At 36.2% G+C, this 17666-nt stretch overlaps 1 protein-coding gene across 1 annotated transcript in view; it reads right to left on the reverse strand.

The window, feature by feature from the left end:
* Nucleotides 1-10208: 10208 nt before the first annotated feature.
* The window catches only part of si:dkey-172j4.3 (diacylglycerol kinase eta), a 41971-nt gene continuing 34513 nt past the window's right edge, over nt 10209-17666 (reverse strand). Inside the window, 12 exon segments of the mRNA XM_035149188.2 lie at nt 10209-12922; nt 13234-13348; nt 13430-13543; nt 14071-14160; nt 14600-14705; nt 15253-15416; nt 16013-16147; nt 16489-16602; nt 16684-16791; nt 16909-17005; nt 17324-17431; nt 17528-17612. Coding sequence (XP_035005079.2) covers nt 12873-12922; nt 13234-13348; nt 13430-13543; nt 14071-14160; nt 14600-14705; nt 15253-15416; nt 16013-16147; nt 16489-16602; nt 16684-16791; nt 16909-17005; nt 17324-17431; nt 17528-17612 — 1286 coding nt within the window. The 3' untranslated portion in view covers nt 10209-12872.

Genomic DNA, 17666 nt, shown 5'->3' on the forward strand with positions numbered 1-17666 from the left:
TTTATCATTTTAACATGCAAACCTATACCTTTATCATTTTAGAACGACATGCAAACCTATGACCTTTTCATCATTTTAGAACGACATGCAAACCTATGACCTTTTCATCATTTTTAGACGACATGCAAACCTATGACTTTTCATCATTTTTAGAACGACATGCAAACCTATGACTTTTCATCATTTCTAGAGCGACATGCTAACCTATGACTTTTTATCATTTTTAGAACGACATGCAAACCTATGACTTTTCATCATTTTTAGAACGACATGCAAACCTATGACTTTTCATCATTTCTAGAACGACATGCTAACCTATGACTTTTATCATTTTAAACGACATACAACCTATGACTCTTTTATCATTTTAGAACGACATGCAAACCTATGACTTTTTCATTTTAGAGCGACATGCAAACCTATGACTTTTCATCATTTTTAGAACGACATGCTAACCTATGACTTTTTATCATTTTTAAAACGACATGCAAACCTATGACTTTTATCATTTTTAGAACGACATACTAACCTATGACTTTTTATAATTTTAGACGACATGCAAACCTATGACTTTTTCATCATTTTAGAACGACATGCTAACCTATGACTTTTTATCATTTTTAGAACGACATGCAAACCTATGACTTTTCATCATTTTTAAACGACATGCAAACCTATGACTTTTATCATTTTTAGAACGACATGCAAACCTATGACTTTTCATCATTTTTAGAGCACGTGCAAACCTATGACTTTTATCATTTTAGAACGACATGCAAACCTATGACTTTTTATCATTTTTAGAACGAAATACAAACCTATGACTTTTCATCATTTTAGACGACATGCAACCTATGACTTTTTATCATTTTTAAACGACAGCAAACCTATGACTTTTATCATTTTAGAACGACATGCAAACCTATGACTTTTCATCATTTTTGAACGACATGCTAACCTATGACTTTTTATCATTTTAAAGAAACCTATGACTTTATATCATTTTAGAACAACATGCAAACCTATGACTTTTTATCATTTTACGACATGCAAACCTATGACTTTTATCATTTTAAAACGACATGCAAACCTATGACTCTTTTATCATTTTAGAACGACATGCAAACCTATGACTTTTTCATCATTTTTAGAACGACATGCAAACCTATGACTTTTTATCATTTTTAAACGACATGCAAACCTATGACTTTTTATCATTTTTAGAACGACATGCAAACCTATGACTTTTTCATCATTTTAAAACGACATGCAAACCTATGACTTTTTATCATTTTTAGAACGACATGCAAACCTATGACTTTTTATCATTTTAAACGACATACTAACCTATGACTTTTTATCATTTTTAGAACGACATGCAAACCTATGACTTTTTATCATTTTTAGAGCGACATGCAAACCTATGACTTTTTCATCATTTTAGAACGACATGCAAACCTATGACTTTTATCATTTTTAGAACGACATGCAAACCTATGACTTTTTATCATTTTAGAACGACATGCAAACCTATGACTTTTTCATCATTTTAGAACGACATGCAAACCTATGACTTTTCATCATTTTTAGAACGACATGCTAACCTATGACTTTTTATCATTTTTAAAACGACATGCAAACCTATGACTTTTTATCATTTTTAGAACGACATGCAAACCTATGATTTTTCATCATTTTTAGAACGACATGCAAACCTATGACTTTTTCATCATTTTTAGAACGACATGCAAACCTATGACTTTTTATCATTTTTAAAACGACATACTAACCTATGACTTTTTCATCATTTTTAGAACGACATGCAAACCTATGACTTTTTCATCATTTTTAGAACGACATGCAAACCTATGACTTTTTCATCATTTTTAGAACGACATGCTAACCTATGACTTTTATCATTTTTAAGAACGACATGCAAACCTATGACTTTTATCATTTTTAGAACGACATATAAACCTATGACTTTTTATAATTTTAGAACGATATGCAAACCTATGACTTTTATCATTTTAAAACGACATACTAACCTATGACTTTTATCATTTTAGAACGACATGCAAACCTATGACTTTTCATCATTTTAGAACGACATGCAAACCTATGACTTTTCATCATTTTTAGAACGACATGCTAACCTATGACTTTTTATCATTTTTAGAACGACATGCAAACCTATGAATTTTCATCATTTTTAAAACGACATGCAAACCTATGACTTTTTATCATTTTTAGAACGACATGCAAACCTATGACTTTTCATCATTTTAGAACGACATGCAAACCTATGACTTTTCATCATTTTTAGAACGACATGCAAACCTATGACTTTTCATCATTTTTAGAACGACATGCAAACCTATGACTTTTTATCATTTTTAAAACGACATACTAACCTATGACTTTTTATAATTTTAGAACGACATGCTAACCTATGACTTTTCATCATTTTTGAACGACATGCTAACCTATGACTTTTCATCATTTTTAGAACGACATGCTAACCTATGACTTTTTATCATTTTAGAACGACATGCAAACCTATGACTTTTTATCATTTTTAGAACGACATGCAAACCTATGACTTTTATCATTTTTAGAACGACATGCAAACCTATGACTTTTTATCATTTTTAGAACGACATGCAAACCTATGACTTTTTCGTAATTTTTAGAACGACATGCAAACCTATGACTTTTTATCATTTTTTAGAACGACATGCAAACCTATGACTTTTTATCATTTTTAAAACGACATGCAAACCTATGACTTTTAGAACGACATGCAAACCTATGACTTTATCATTTTTAGAACGACATGCAAACCTATGACTTTTATCATTTTAAAACGACATGCAAACCTATGACTTTATATCATTTTTAGAACAACATGCAAACCTATGACTTTTTATCATTTTAACGACATGCAACCTATACTTTTTATCATTTTTAAAACGACATGCAAACCTATGACTTTTATCATTTTAGAACGACATGCAAACCTATGACTTTTTCATCATTTTAGAACGACATGCAAACCATGACTTTTTATCATTTTTAAACGACATGCAAACCTATGACTTTTATCATTTTTAGAACGACATGCAAACCTATGACTTTTCATCATTTTTAAAACGACATGCAAACCTATGACTTTTTATCATTTTTAGAACGACATGCAAACTTATGACTTTTTATCATTTTTAAAACGACATACTAACCTATGACTTTTTATCATTTTTAGAACGACATGCAAACCTATGACTTTTATCATTTTTAGAACGACATGCAAACCTATGACTTTTTCATCATTTTTAGAACGACATGCAAACCTATGACTTTTTCATCATTTTTAGAACGACATGCAAACCTATGACTTTTTATCATTTTAGAACGACATGCAAACTCATGACTTTTTCATCATTTTAGAACGACATGCAAACCTATGACTTTTCATCATTTTTAGAACGACATGCAACATGACTTTTATCATTTTAAAACGACATGCAAACCTATGACTTTTATCATTTTTAGAACGACATGCAAACCTATGATTTTTCATCATTTTTAGAACGACATGCAAACCTATGACTTTTCATCATTTTAGAACGACATGCAAACCTATGACTTTTTATCATTTTAAAACGACATACTAACCTATGACTTTTTTCATTTTAGAACGACATGCAAACCTATGACTTTTTCATCATTTTTAGAACGACATGCAAACCTATGACTTTTCATCATTTTTAGAACGACATGCTAACCTATGACTTTTATCATTTTAAAACGACATGCAAACCTATGACTTTTATCATTTTAGAACGACATACAACCGACTTTTTATAATTTTAGAACGACATGCAAACCTATGACTTTTATCATTTTAGAACGACATGCAACTTCTATGACTTTTATCATTTTAGAACGACATGCAAACCTATGACTTTTTCATCATTTTTAAAACGACATGCAAACCTATGACTTTTTATCATTTTTAGAACGACATGCAAACCTATGACTTTTATCATTTTTAGAACGAAATGCAAACCTATGACTTTTCATCATTTTTAGAACGACATGCAAACCTATGACTTTTTCATCATTTTTAGAACGACATGGAAACCTATGACTTTATCATTTCTTTATCATTTTTAGAACGACATGCAAACCTATGACTTTTCATCATTTTAAACGACATGCAAACCTATGACTTTTATCATTTTTAGAACGACATGCAAACCTATGACTTTTTATCATTTTAAACGATAAATGACTTTTATCATTTTTAGAACGACATGCAAACCTATGACTTTTTCATCATTTTTAGAACGACATGCAAACCTATGACTTTTTCATCATTTTTAGAACGACATGCAAACCTATGACTTTTTCATCATTTTTAGAACGACATGCAAACCTATGACTTTTTATCATTTTTAGAACGACATGCAAACCTATGACTTTTTCATCATTTTTAGAACGACATGCAAACCTATGACTTTTTCATCATTTTTAGAACGACATGCTAACCTATGACTTTTTATCATTTTTAGAACGACATGCAAACCTATGACTTTTTATCATTTTTAGAACGACATGCAAACCTATGACTTTTTCATCATTTTTAGAACGACATGCTAACCTATGACTTTTCATCATTTTTAGAACGACATGCAAACCTATGACTTTTTATCATTTTTAGAACGACATGCTAACCTATGACTCTTTTATCATTTTTAGAACGACATGCAAACCTATGACTTTTTCATCATTTTTAGAACGACATGCAAACCTATGACTTTTCATCATTTTTAGAACGACATGCTAACCTATGACTTTTTATCATTTTTAAAACGACATGCAAACCTATGACTTTTATCATTTTAGAACGACTATGATTTATTTTTGAACGACAAACCTATGACTTTTATCATTTTAGAACGACATGCAAACCTATGAATTTTCATCATTTTTAAAACGACATGCAAACCTATGACTTTTTCATCATTTTTAGAACGACATGCAAACCTATGACTTTTTATCATTTTTAGAACGACATGCAAACCTATGACTTTTTATCATTTTTAGAACGACATGCAAACCTATGACTTTTTATCATTTTTAGAACGACATGCTAACCTATGACTTTTTCATCATTTTTTAGAACGACATGCAAACCTATGACTTTTTTATCATTTTTAGAACGACATGCTAACCTATGACTTTTTCATCATTTTAAAACGACATGCAAACCTATGACTTTTATCATTTTTAGAACGACATGCAAACCTATGACTTTTTATCATTTTTTAGAACGACATGCAAACCTATGACTTTTTATCATTTTTTAGAACGACATGCTAACCTATGACTTTTTATCATTTTTTAGAACGACATGCAAACCTATGACTTTTATCATTTTTAGAACGACATGCAAACCTATGACTTTTTATCATTTTTAAAACGACATGCAAACCTATGACTTTTTATCATTTTTAGAACGACATGCAAACCTATGACTTTTTATCATTTTAAAACGACATGCAAACCTATGACTTTTTATCATTTTTAAAACGACATGCAAACCTATGACTCTTTATCATTTTTAGAACGACATGCAAACCTATGACTTTTTCATCATTTTTAGAACGACATGGAAACCTATGACTTTTATCATTTTTAAAACGACATGCAAACCTATGACTCTTTATCATTTTTAGAACGACATGCAAACCTATGACTTTTCATCATTTTTAAAACGACATGCAAACCTATGACTTTTATCATTTTTAGAACGACATGCAAACCTATGACTTTTTATCATTTTAAAACGACATACTAACCTATGACTTTTTATCATTTTTAGAACGACATGCAAACCTATGACTTTTTATCATTTTTAGAACGACATGCAAACCTATGACTTTTTCATCATTTTTAGAACGACATACTAACCTAGACTTTTTATCATTTTTTAGAACGACATGCAAACCTATGACTTTTATCATTTTAAACGACTACCTATGACTTTATTTTTAGAACGACATGCAAACCTATGACTTTTATCATTTTTTAACGACATGCAAACCTATGACTTTTATCATTTTAAAACGACAACCTGACTTTTTATCATTTTAGAACGACATATAAACCTATGACTTTTTATAATTTTTAGAACGACATGCAAACCTATGACTTTTTATCATTTTTAAAACGACATACTAACCTATGACTTTTTATCATTTTTAGAACGACATGCAAACCTATGACTTTTCATCATTTTTAGAACGACATGCTAACCTGACTTTTATCATTTTAGACGACAGCTAACCTATGACTTTTATCATTTTAGAACGACATGCAAACCATGAATTTTCATCATTTTTAAAACGACACAAACCTATGACTTTTATCATTTTAGAACGACATGCAAACCTATGACTTTTATCATTTTTAGAACGACATGCAAACCTATGACTTTTCATCATTTTTAGAACGACATGCAAACCTATGACTTTTATCATTTTTAGAACGACATGCAAACCTATGACTTTTATCATTTTTAAAACGACATACTAACCTATGACTTTTTATAATTTTAGAACGACATGCTAACCTATGACTTTTATCATTTTAACGAACTAACCTATGACTTTTCATCATTTTTAGAACGACATGCTAACCTATGACTTTTTATCATTTTAGAACGACATGCAAACCTATGACTTTTTATCATTTTTTAGAACGACATGCAAACCTATGACTTTTTCATCATTTTTAGAACGACATGCAAACCTATGACTTTTTATCATTTTTAGAACGACATGCAAACCTATGACTTTTTATCATTTTTAGAACGACATGCAAACCTATGACTTTTATCATTTTTAGAACGACATGCAAACCTATGACTTTTTATCATTTTTAGAACGACATGCAAACCTATGACTTTTTGACGACATGCAAACCTATGACTTTTTATCATTTTTAGAACGACATGCAAACCTATGACTTTTTATCATTTTTAAACGACATGCAAACCTATGACTTTATCATTTTTAGAACGACATGCAAACCTATGACTTTTTATCATTTTAAACGAGCTGACTTTATCATTTTTAGAGCGACATGAAACCTATGACTTTTATCATTTTAAAACGACTGCAAACCTATGACTCTTTTATCATTTTAGACGACATGCAAACCTATGACTTTTATCATTTTTAAACGACATGCAAACCTATGACTTTTATCATTTTTAGAACGACATGCAAACCTATGACTTTTATCATTTTAAACGACATACTAACCTATGACTTTTTATCATTTTAGACGACATGCAAACCTATGACTTTTATCATTTTTAGAACGACATGCAAACCTATGACTTTTCATCATTTTTAGAGCGACATGCAAACCTATGACTTTTTCATCATTTTGAATTATCATTTTTAGAACGACATGCAAACCTATGACTTTCATCATTTTAGAACGACATGCAAACCTATGACTTTTTCATCATTTTTAGAGCGACATGCTAACCTATGACTTTTTATCATTTTTAAACGACATGCAAACCTATGACTTTTATCATTTTTAGAACGACATGCAAACCTATGATTTTATCATTTTTAGCGACATGCAAACCTATGACTTTTCATCATTTTTAGAACGACATGCAAACCTATGACTTTTTATCATTTTTAAACGACATACTAACCTATGACTTTTTATCATTTTTAGAGCGACATGCAAACCTATGACTTTTCATCATTTTAGAACGACATGCAAACCTATGACTTTTTCATCATTTTTAGAACGACATGCTAACCTATGACTTTTATCATTTTTAAAACGACATGCAAACCTATGACTTTTTATCATTTTTAGAACGACATAACCTATGACTTTTATAATTTTTAGAACGACATGCAAACCTATGACTTTTATCATTTTTAGAACGACATGCAAACCTATGAATTTTATCATTTTAAACGACATGCAAACCTATGACTTTATCATTTTAGAACGACATAAAACTATGATTTATCATTTTTAGGCGACATCAAACCTATGACTTTTATCATTTTAGAGCGAAATAAACCTATGACTTTTCATCATTTTAGAGCGACATGCAAACCTATGACTTTTTATCATTTTTAGACGACATGCTAACCTATGACTTTTTATCATTTTAAAACGACATGCAAACCTATGACTTTTATCATTTTTAGAGACATGCAAACCTATGACTTTTCATCATTTTAGAACGACATGCTAACCTATGACTTTTTATCATTTTAGAACGACATGCTAACCTATGACTTTTTATCATTTTTAGAGCGACATGCAAACCTATGACTTTTATCATTTTAGAACGACATGCAAACCTATGACTTTTATCATTTTAAAACGACATGCAAACCTATGACTTTATATCATTTTAGAGCGACATGCAAACCTATGACTTTTTATCATTTTAAAGCGACATGCAAACCTATGACTTTTATCATTTTAAAGCGACATGCAAACCTATGACTTTTTATCATTTTAGAGCGACATGCAAACCTATGACTTTTTCATCATTTTTAGAACGACATGCAAACCTATGACTTTTATCATTTTTAAACGACATGCAAACCTATGACTTTTTATCATTTTTAGAACGACATACAAACCTATGACTTTTCATCATTTTAAAACGACATGCAAACCTATGACTTTTTATCATTTTTAGAGCGACATGCAAACCTATGACTTTTTATCATTTCGACACTAACCTGACTTTTATCATTTTAGAACGACATGCAAACCTATGACTTTATCATTTTTAGAACGACATGCAAACCTATGACTTTTATCATTTTAGAACGACATCTATCATTTTAGATGCACCTATGACTTTTTATCATTTTAGAGCGACATACTAACCTATGACTTTTTATCATTTTAGAGCGACATGCAAACCTATGACTTTTATCATTTTTAGAACGACCTCAAAGCGACATGCTAACCTATGACTTTTTCATCATTTTTAGACGACATGCTAACCTATGACTTTTTATCATTTTAGAGCGACATGAACCTATGAATTTTCATCATTTTAAAACGACATGCAAACCTATGACTTTTTATCATTTTTAGAACGACATGCAAACCTATGACTTTTCATCATTTTAGAACGACATGCAAACCTATGACTTTTTCATCATTTTTAGAACGACATGCAAACCTATGACTTTTCATCATTTTAGAGCGACATGCGGACTTTTTCATTTTAAACGACATGCAAACCTATGACTTTTCATCATTTTAAACGACATGCAAACCTATGACTTTTAACTTTTATATTTTGACGACATGCAAACCTATGACTTTTCATCATTTTTAGAGCGACATGCAAACCTATAATTTTCATCATTTTTAAAGCGACATGCTAACCTATGACTTTTTATCATTTTGAACGACATGCAAACCTATGACTTTTTCATCATTTTAGAGCGACATACTAACCTATGACTTTTCATCATTTTTAGAGCGACATGCTAACCTATGACTTTTATCATTTTTAGGCGACATGCAAACCTATGAATTTTCATCATTTTAAGGACATGCAAACTATGACTTTTTCATTTTTAAGCGACATGCAACCTATGACTTTTCATCATTTTTAGAACGACATGCAAACCTATGACTTTTATCATTTTTAGAGCGACATCCTGACTTTTATCATTTTACCATTATCATTTTAACACGCAACTATTTTTCATCATTTTAAAACGACATGCAAACCTATGACTTTTATCATTTTTAAACGACATACTAACCTATGACTTTTTATCATTTTATAACGACATGCAAACCTATGACTTTTCATCATTTTTAGAGCGACATGCAAACCTATGACTTTTATCATTTTTGAGCGACATGCAAACCTATGAATTTCATCATTTTTAGAACGACATGCTAACCTATGACTTTTTATCATTTTTAGAACGACATGCTAACCTATGACTTTTATCATTTTTTAGAACGACATGCAAACCTGACTTTTTCATCGTTTTTAGAACGACATACTTTTCTAACTTTTACCTTTCAACACACATTGTGCGTATACTTCGTCCTTCACATCTCTCGACCTGGAAGGTAAACAATGAAAACCAGCAACACACGACACCAGTCGATTATTCACTTCACATCAATTATTCATTTAATCTCCAAAGGGTTGCACTGACTTTGTCTTTGTTACACACTGCACACAGTTACACAATAAAACACCTCGCAACGTACAGGGTCGTGCAACATCGAGTCTGGCGTCCAGCACTGCGCACAGTCTTCATGTAGAGGCCGTTCGGACCAGGGGGCGTGGTCACTAATGTGGCTTATGGTCATGTGTCTTTTGAGCTCTGGTCCAAAATCTCTTTTCTCCACTTGAAGAAAAAAAGTTATTAAATAAAGTTGATTATACTCAGATGCTTTAAAAAGATAAACAACCGTGAAATGTTTTGGTTTAAATATCATTGAGCACTTTGCTTTTATCCTGGTATTGGCTTCCGGTCCATTTCTAACAATAAAAAGATTAATAAATTCAAAGCAATTCAACAAAAGCTGTACATGACATCACTCTTTTTGGTGTAGTCGTCTCTTACGACGCTGAAGAACTTGTACGATTTGAAAGGCAGTGCTGTGGGATGACAATCATATTGGTGTTATATGGGAGGGGTCGCTGTGGGAGTAAATGTACAACCACTGATGTAAGAAACATTTATCATTCTTTTACACTTGGTTAGATATAATACATTTCATCAACACACGTTTGTCCGTATACATTTTGACATAAATAAAAGATCTTATCATTAAATCAATAAAAAAAAACTCTCGTACCCACTCGAAGTCTTAAACACACACGTACAGTAAAATGTCTTTTTCCCCCCCCCGTAAAGTTTGCTTCTTTGTAAAGTGCAAGGCAAGATACAGTAAACTTTGAAATGTACGACGTACGTCTTTTGCATCTGAAGCTCACACACACACACACCTTGTATGTCTCATAATCCACTGAACTCGGTACGAACTTGGCACGACACCACTAAAGCCTCGAAGGTGTAGAGCCGGCACACGATGGACACACTAGCACAATCTGACCAGATCTAAAAAAAACTAAATCTACAACGCCTCACAGTAACTCCGCCTCCTCAAGGGTTAGTTTGAATGACAGAAAATCAAGAAGCACAGAAATGATCCCTCATGAGTTCAAACTTCAAAATAACAGACCTGAGTCAAAGTGGATTTCTGATTCATGTGTTGTCTTGATAAAATAATAAGTTTCTGTGGTTATGACCTGCAGCATATTTGTGGCTAATCTCTGACTCAGGTCTCATGTTGATTAGTTCGTTGCATCCTAACTATTAAAATGATACCCTGTAATTCACTTTTGCTGTATTATCGCAAAATAACTTTTCCTAAATGGTCCTTCCTGTAAAACCTGGGTGTAAATGTTACTCACTTCATGTAGTAATTCAGGCTGCAGCCACATAAACTTAATATGACATATGAAGTCTAATAACTCGCTTGAAAAGATGGACGTTTTTCTTTGCTGAATAATACGCTTCTCCAGTGTTCTCCTGCAATAATCTGGAGCAGATAATAAAATATTTAAATTGCACAAATGCCACTGGTCGGAACACTCAGGCTAAAGATCTGTGATGATGAGGCGACTGAGTTCACATGCAGGGACACACAACAGCAGGAATTGGCTTCGTGTATATGCACAGTGGCAGAGGGCGAAGCAGCAAAGCTTCACACGTCACCATTGGGAAAATAAGATATACTAAAAAATATATATATATATATTTGATGTTGATAATAGCTTTTAACCACAGACAAGGCAAAAATCAAATATCCACTGACTCTTATTCTTATATTACATTTACAATCAAGAGTATGGCAAAGTAAGAAATATGCTTCCTCAGCGTAAACTGTCAAAAAACATCGAACCTATCGAGTCATTTTTAAAACGTGATAATAACCGAGCGACGTACCGAACTCTAAGATCCCTCGATCGGATCTTTTCAAAAGGCTGAAACACGGATGAAATGACTTGAGAACGTTTTCCTCGGACCACACAAGTCACACAACAGCTTATCAGGAACCACGACAATAGAACCTTTGTGAAATCATATGCGAGTTATCATTAAACGTTATAATCTCCAGGTTAATACGAGTCCACACGAAGTACATTCCTCAGTATATATTTTTTTGCAACATTTAAGATATTCTCCAGTTCAGTAGACGTTAAGGTTGAGATGTTTGTTCATGTTGTTGATTTGTCGCAGTTCTCACGGCAGCAGCGACGAGAAATAAATACTCTTAGAAAGTCTGAAGGAAACAAAAAGGATTTTCAGAAGTTCAGAAACAAAACAACTGAAGCTAAAGAGGAAAAAACTGAACGATTGCAATAATAGATATAAAACAAGATGGCTGCACTCAACATGCAAGGAGAGCGCCACGTAAACATTTTGTCGTCGGAAAAACACGTTGGCGACGTTGTTCCACGCCTCCCTCATCCCGTCGGACTCGCTGTTGGCCACGCCCACTCGCCGGCCGGAGCAGGTAAACAGAACCAAAACGCCGATGGTGAAGCGATGCAAAGCCAAGCCCCCTTCAAACTAATTCAAACAACAGGAAGAAGATTCCTCCCTGTTTCAAAAAAGGACGAAGTAGTAACACAGGGAGGAAACAGCGTAAAAAGTTGGAAGATGGTTTTCCTTCCTCGCTCCTCTGTGACGCCACTGGGCAGGAGAACTCCTCCCCCCTGGTGGTCAGGGTGACAGTAAAGCTCCTCACGCAGGACTTCAGTTTCCTGAGGAATCGGCCTCAGCGACACCTTTGATTTCCCAAGTTCCTGCCAGACAGAGAAAGTAAATCAAATTACAGATAACTATGCTTCCAATGTCTCCTCGCTGATTATTGATGATTCATTGGCCAATATCTTGTTCCTTGGCAGAGCAGCAGCGGCTTTTACAACTGAAGAAAACACAATGAATAAGAAGGAAATAAAGAAACTAGATGTTAGAAGCAAGGACGTTCTTTGAAAACTGATTTTCTTTTGCGTTTAAAAGGTCTTACAGCTGGTTCCTCGTTTCCTGTGTTGCATGACAGTTAATGACAGATTTTCTCAGACGGTCGAGCATCGTACACGAGGTGAAGTTTCACCTGAGAGAGAACTGTTGGACTTCTGCTTGTGGAGCTTCTCTCTGTCCTTCTTCACCTTGGGGATGATCTTCAGCTTCAAGCTGCTGCCGCCGCTCTTACTGCTCCTCACCGAGTCCTGTGAAAGACGCACAGATGGTGAATACGGAGGCCGGGATATGTTCACACTTTGAGAGGCAGTGCTGCGATCGGCTGCTACCTCCTCCGAGCACTGCATGAGCGGACAGATCCAGTGGATGTCGTCCAGCTTGTGGAGTTCGGCACTGAGGCTGTTGAGGGTCGCCCGGAGCTCCTCTTCCTCTGGAGACTCCGACTGACGAGGACGAGAAAGGATGTGATGAAAAGAAAGTTTAGAGGCGTGATATTTGATCATGAGATTAAAAGGAAAGCATCATATCTGTTAATCTTCCATCTGAAAATACAAAAACTCTGACATCTGCTGGGTTTTAGTGTCGTCTCAAGATGAAGGACACTTAACACCCAAAGAATCAAACAGCTGGAAACTGTTTGGGGCATATTGCAAATCTTTCACACTAGAACTTATTTGCATGTTGTGCTTATACAAATTCTGTGTGCTGCTTTATTTATCTTTATCTAATCATTTAATCTCATTCAGTCACGACCTGAAGACACATCAGAGGATGTTCTACCCGAATAATTAAGTCTGCACAGAGTAACACAGGAAATTTGTTGGAGGCAGCAATTTCACGTCAGGGTTTGAAAAAGCGTTTTCATTTCATCTCCTGTTCAGAAGGTGAATTCCCTCACAGGCTCAATGAAGCTACAGCAGCACAAACACAGAAACCACCCGAGAGAAGACGAGGAGACGGAGAGTTGTACCAGTAGTTTCCCGTCGAGCAGCATCCTGGTCTCGGCCTGAAGAACTTTACTGATGTTCACGATCTCCACCGCCGTGCTGCGACTCAGACACTGAGGAGAAACCAGGACATTTCATCACAGAAGCCAAAATGTGCTTTCAATTATGTTTTTATATATCGTTTTACCTTTGCACTTTATCATTAACAACAGTTTATGACTTATAGATCCAAACTGCACGATTTGTGAAGCACTGGATTTTACAGTTGTTGTGAAAAGGATTAAATAAGAATGTCATGGTTATATAGTTTTTCTTTAAATAAATAGTTTAATTAATTTTGATAATGGATTAATTAGTCGTGTAATTATATTTCTAATTATACATTTTGAACTCTGCCGTGTCCTTGAAGCCACTGATGGGATCCAGAATTAACCGCCTATAAACGGACATGAGACCCGCTGGGGTTTTCTCAAACTCTGCGAGCTTCACTTCTCTGCTTCGTGGCGTCAAACCGGCCATCTGTCCGTCCCTCTGTCCCTCTCGCTGTCTTACCTCCGGGCTGGACACTTTGGCCTCGGTGAGCACGAGGGCGGTGGCGTTGACGGCGTGAGCCAGCTCCTGCTCCACCAGCTTGTGGGTCTTGGCCGCCTCGCGGATCCTGTGGGGAACGAGGGAGCAGATCACGGACTTGAGAGATGTGGTTATTATTTCTGAGAGGAAGTAATTATGGGGATTATTCCAACGAGTGTCGATGGAGCAAACGTCTGGTTCCTTCGTCTGTTTGTGTTTGTTTGGATTTGAAGATATTCAGAAAACCACGTTTATACTTTCTGTATCACTTCAATCTTCTTACCGAGTTGTTTTAAGGAAATGTCGGAAGGTGGAAATTACACCGTGTCTGCTTTTTATCGAGCTGGAAAATTCCCCACTTCCCTTTATGAATATTTCTCAACTTCGGAGACGAGTTTATAAATGTGATTAAAATATTTATCATCGTAAAAAGACAGAATCGGGCTTCGCAGAGGAACACAAACGGTTTCTGAGAAATAAAACGGTTCATCGGTGCAGCAGGAGACAAATAAGAAAAGCTGATCGCAGCGGAGTGAAGTAATTAATCTCTCGACAATTATAGCATCTTAACACACGAGAAGGTTGTTGTTATGTACAAGTAAACTACTGTAATACTGTGTTCAGCTGCCTCTCACTTGTTGATGAGCGTGTCGGCCACGATGCCGAGCTGCTGGACCTGAGCGCACTCCTCGTCGGTCAGGTACTCCATGGACTGCTGGGAGTTGAGTCGGGGCCGGGAGGCGCGGTAGCTGTCGAACTTCCTCTTGTCCTCCCACGACTTCAGCGTGCTCTCGAACGCCTGAACGTGACGGAGAAGACGCAGAGGTTTCAGGAATATAATTCATAGATCTTGATGTCGGTGAGTGCAGATTGATTCTAGTTTTCCATGATAGAAACTCGTCTCGTTGAGTTGGTGCCTGGAGGAAGAGGAAGCCGGTGAGGTCACGAGGCTCCTGACGCCTGAGTCCAGATGATTCTTCACATATTGTGTTTGTGCAGAAATAAGAAACGATTACAGAAGAGATCTGGACTGAGATACAAGAGAATAAACAACGTTTTTATCTGTAGAACTGAGGGAAATAAAGAAAAATCATTTAGCTGAACCGCTTGTGGATGATTACGGGCATCGAACAGGGGCTGTCGCCGTTTGAGCCTCTCCTCTCCGCGCTGTGCTTCAGGAGGGAAACCATGGAAACAAACCGAGCTCGGCTCAAGAGAGCTCTCAGAGGTTCGAGCGGTGAGAAGAGAGAACAAACAGGAGCTCAGAGCGGATCTTCAGCTGCAGTATTTATGAAAGGAGGAGAATCTCAAGGCCAGAGCTGTGGGTTTTAATGTATAACAGAAATATATACACCCAGAAACCAGGTTGTTTTTATTGAGTATAAAACGTCTTACCCTGTCTCTGGTGAGCATCTGTGCCCGGTTCTTGTGGACGATCTTGACGATGCCGGGCGGCTGGATCCACGCTTCTCCGTCCACCTGCACCGGGACGCCCTCCTCCCCCAGGATGGTGATCTTCACCTGACGGCACTGAGACGCAACAGAGCACAAGACAACAGCTGTCACACGAGGAGTTGTTTTAAAACCAGATGTTTTCACTGCTCGACCTCCTGCAGGGAACAGTTCCTTCAATCCTGTGAAACACGCGGATTTAAAGATAACGTAAAGCACCGTGTCTCAGAACACGTTGATTCTACACTTATCTCCATCAACCAGGAGTAGATCTGTTCAACAGGGTGATGTGACTCTCGATTTATTATTTGAACCGTGGATATTCCCATTTTTCACGTTTTCAGGGGGAGGAGCTTGTGCAACCTTGTGACAGTTGATCCTAACGGTGAGTTTAACGTGTGTGTGTGTGTGTGTGTTACCTGTGCGATGCGGTGGTGCTGCAGGTTGATGACTCGGGACATGGCCATCTGCATGCTGCCGAACACGGCCACCACCTCCAGCTTCTTGTCGTCGAACGACGGCGCCCCGAAGTTCTGAGGAGGAGACGAGAGAACAGGGCGTCAGTGGAGTTTCTCTGGATGTGGATGAACGAGTCGGACATGTTCGTTCCTCACATTATCCTCCTTGGTGCCGCCCCAGAAGTTGATGCCGCCTGCGTAGCTGGGGATGTTGAGCACGGCGAGGCCCTGCAGGCTCGGCAGAGGCACGGGAACGCCGTCGCACTGAGAGACACGAGAGGACGTTAGAGCCGGAAGAGACAAGTTTGTTTTTCCACAACAGAAGCAGCGACTTTCTGTTCCTCATTCTTCAGGAGATATAAATACATGTGTGTGTCTCACCTCCAGCTGAACTCGCTGCTCCAGGTTCTTGTACGTCTTCTGCACCAGCTCTTTGGTTCCCAGGACTCCGTACCACATCATGTTTTTCGTGCGGCTGCTGCAGGAGGAGACGGGACGGAGAAACCAATCAGCGGGGTTTCTAACTTCATCACATTAGAACTTTAAATGGACGTAAACTGGTTTGAGGAGCAAAGTCGAAGGTGGAAATAGTTTCTAGAAACATCGTCTTTAACGTCACATCTCGGATAATTAATTACAAACTGTAATAATAAGAAAAACAATGATAATCGCAGCTGTTTTCTTCTGATCGACAGAAACTAAATATAACAATGAGTCTCTGGTGCCGTTGTCATGGAGATACAAAGTACAACGTTATAATTGTGAACGTTGTGTGTCTGTGTGTGTGTGTTCATACCTGCATTTCTTCGGGTGCTCGTCTCTCTTGTTGTTGAACTCCAGGGAGATCTTGGCGTCCAGGCCGATGCCGAAGTAGTTGTTCATCACACACTTTTCTGAACAGTGTCTACACACAGAATATGAATCAACCGTTAAAACATCGTAATCCCTCTTATTGATGATAATAATAATAATCAAGCTCTGAGGTTAAACACTGAATTACACTGAGTCCTCGTTGAAGGTGACGGTGTGGAGACTCTCTGGTTTCTCCAGGACGATGGGGGAGGTGGGACTTAAGCTGCCCGGACCTGGAGTGAGGCATGATGGGTAAAATTAAAAAGTCTTCATGCAGCAAATGTCTC

Source organism: Hippoglossus stenolepis, chromosome 23, assembly GCF_022539355.2.
Source record: "Hippoglossus stenolepis isolate QCI-W04-F060 chromosome 23, HSTE1.2, whole genome shotgun sequence".
In the NCBI taxonomy this organism is placed as follows: domain Eukaryota; kingdom Metazoa; phylum Chordata; class Actinopteri; order Pleuronectiformes; family Pleuronectidae; genus Hippoglossus; species Hippoglossus stenolepis.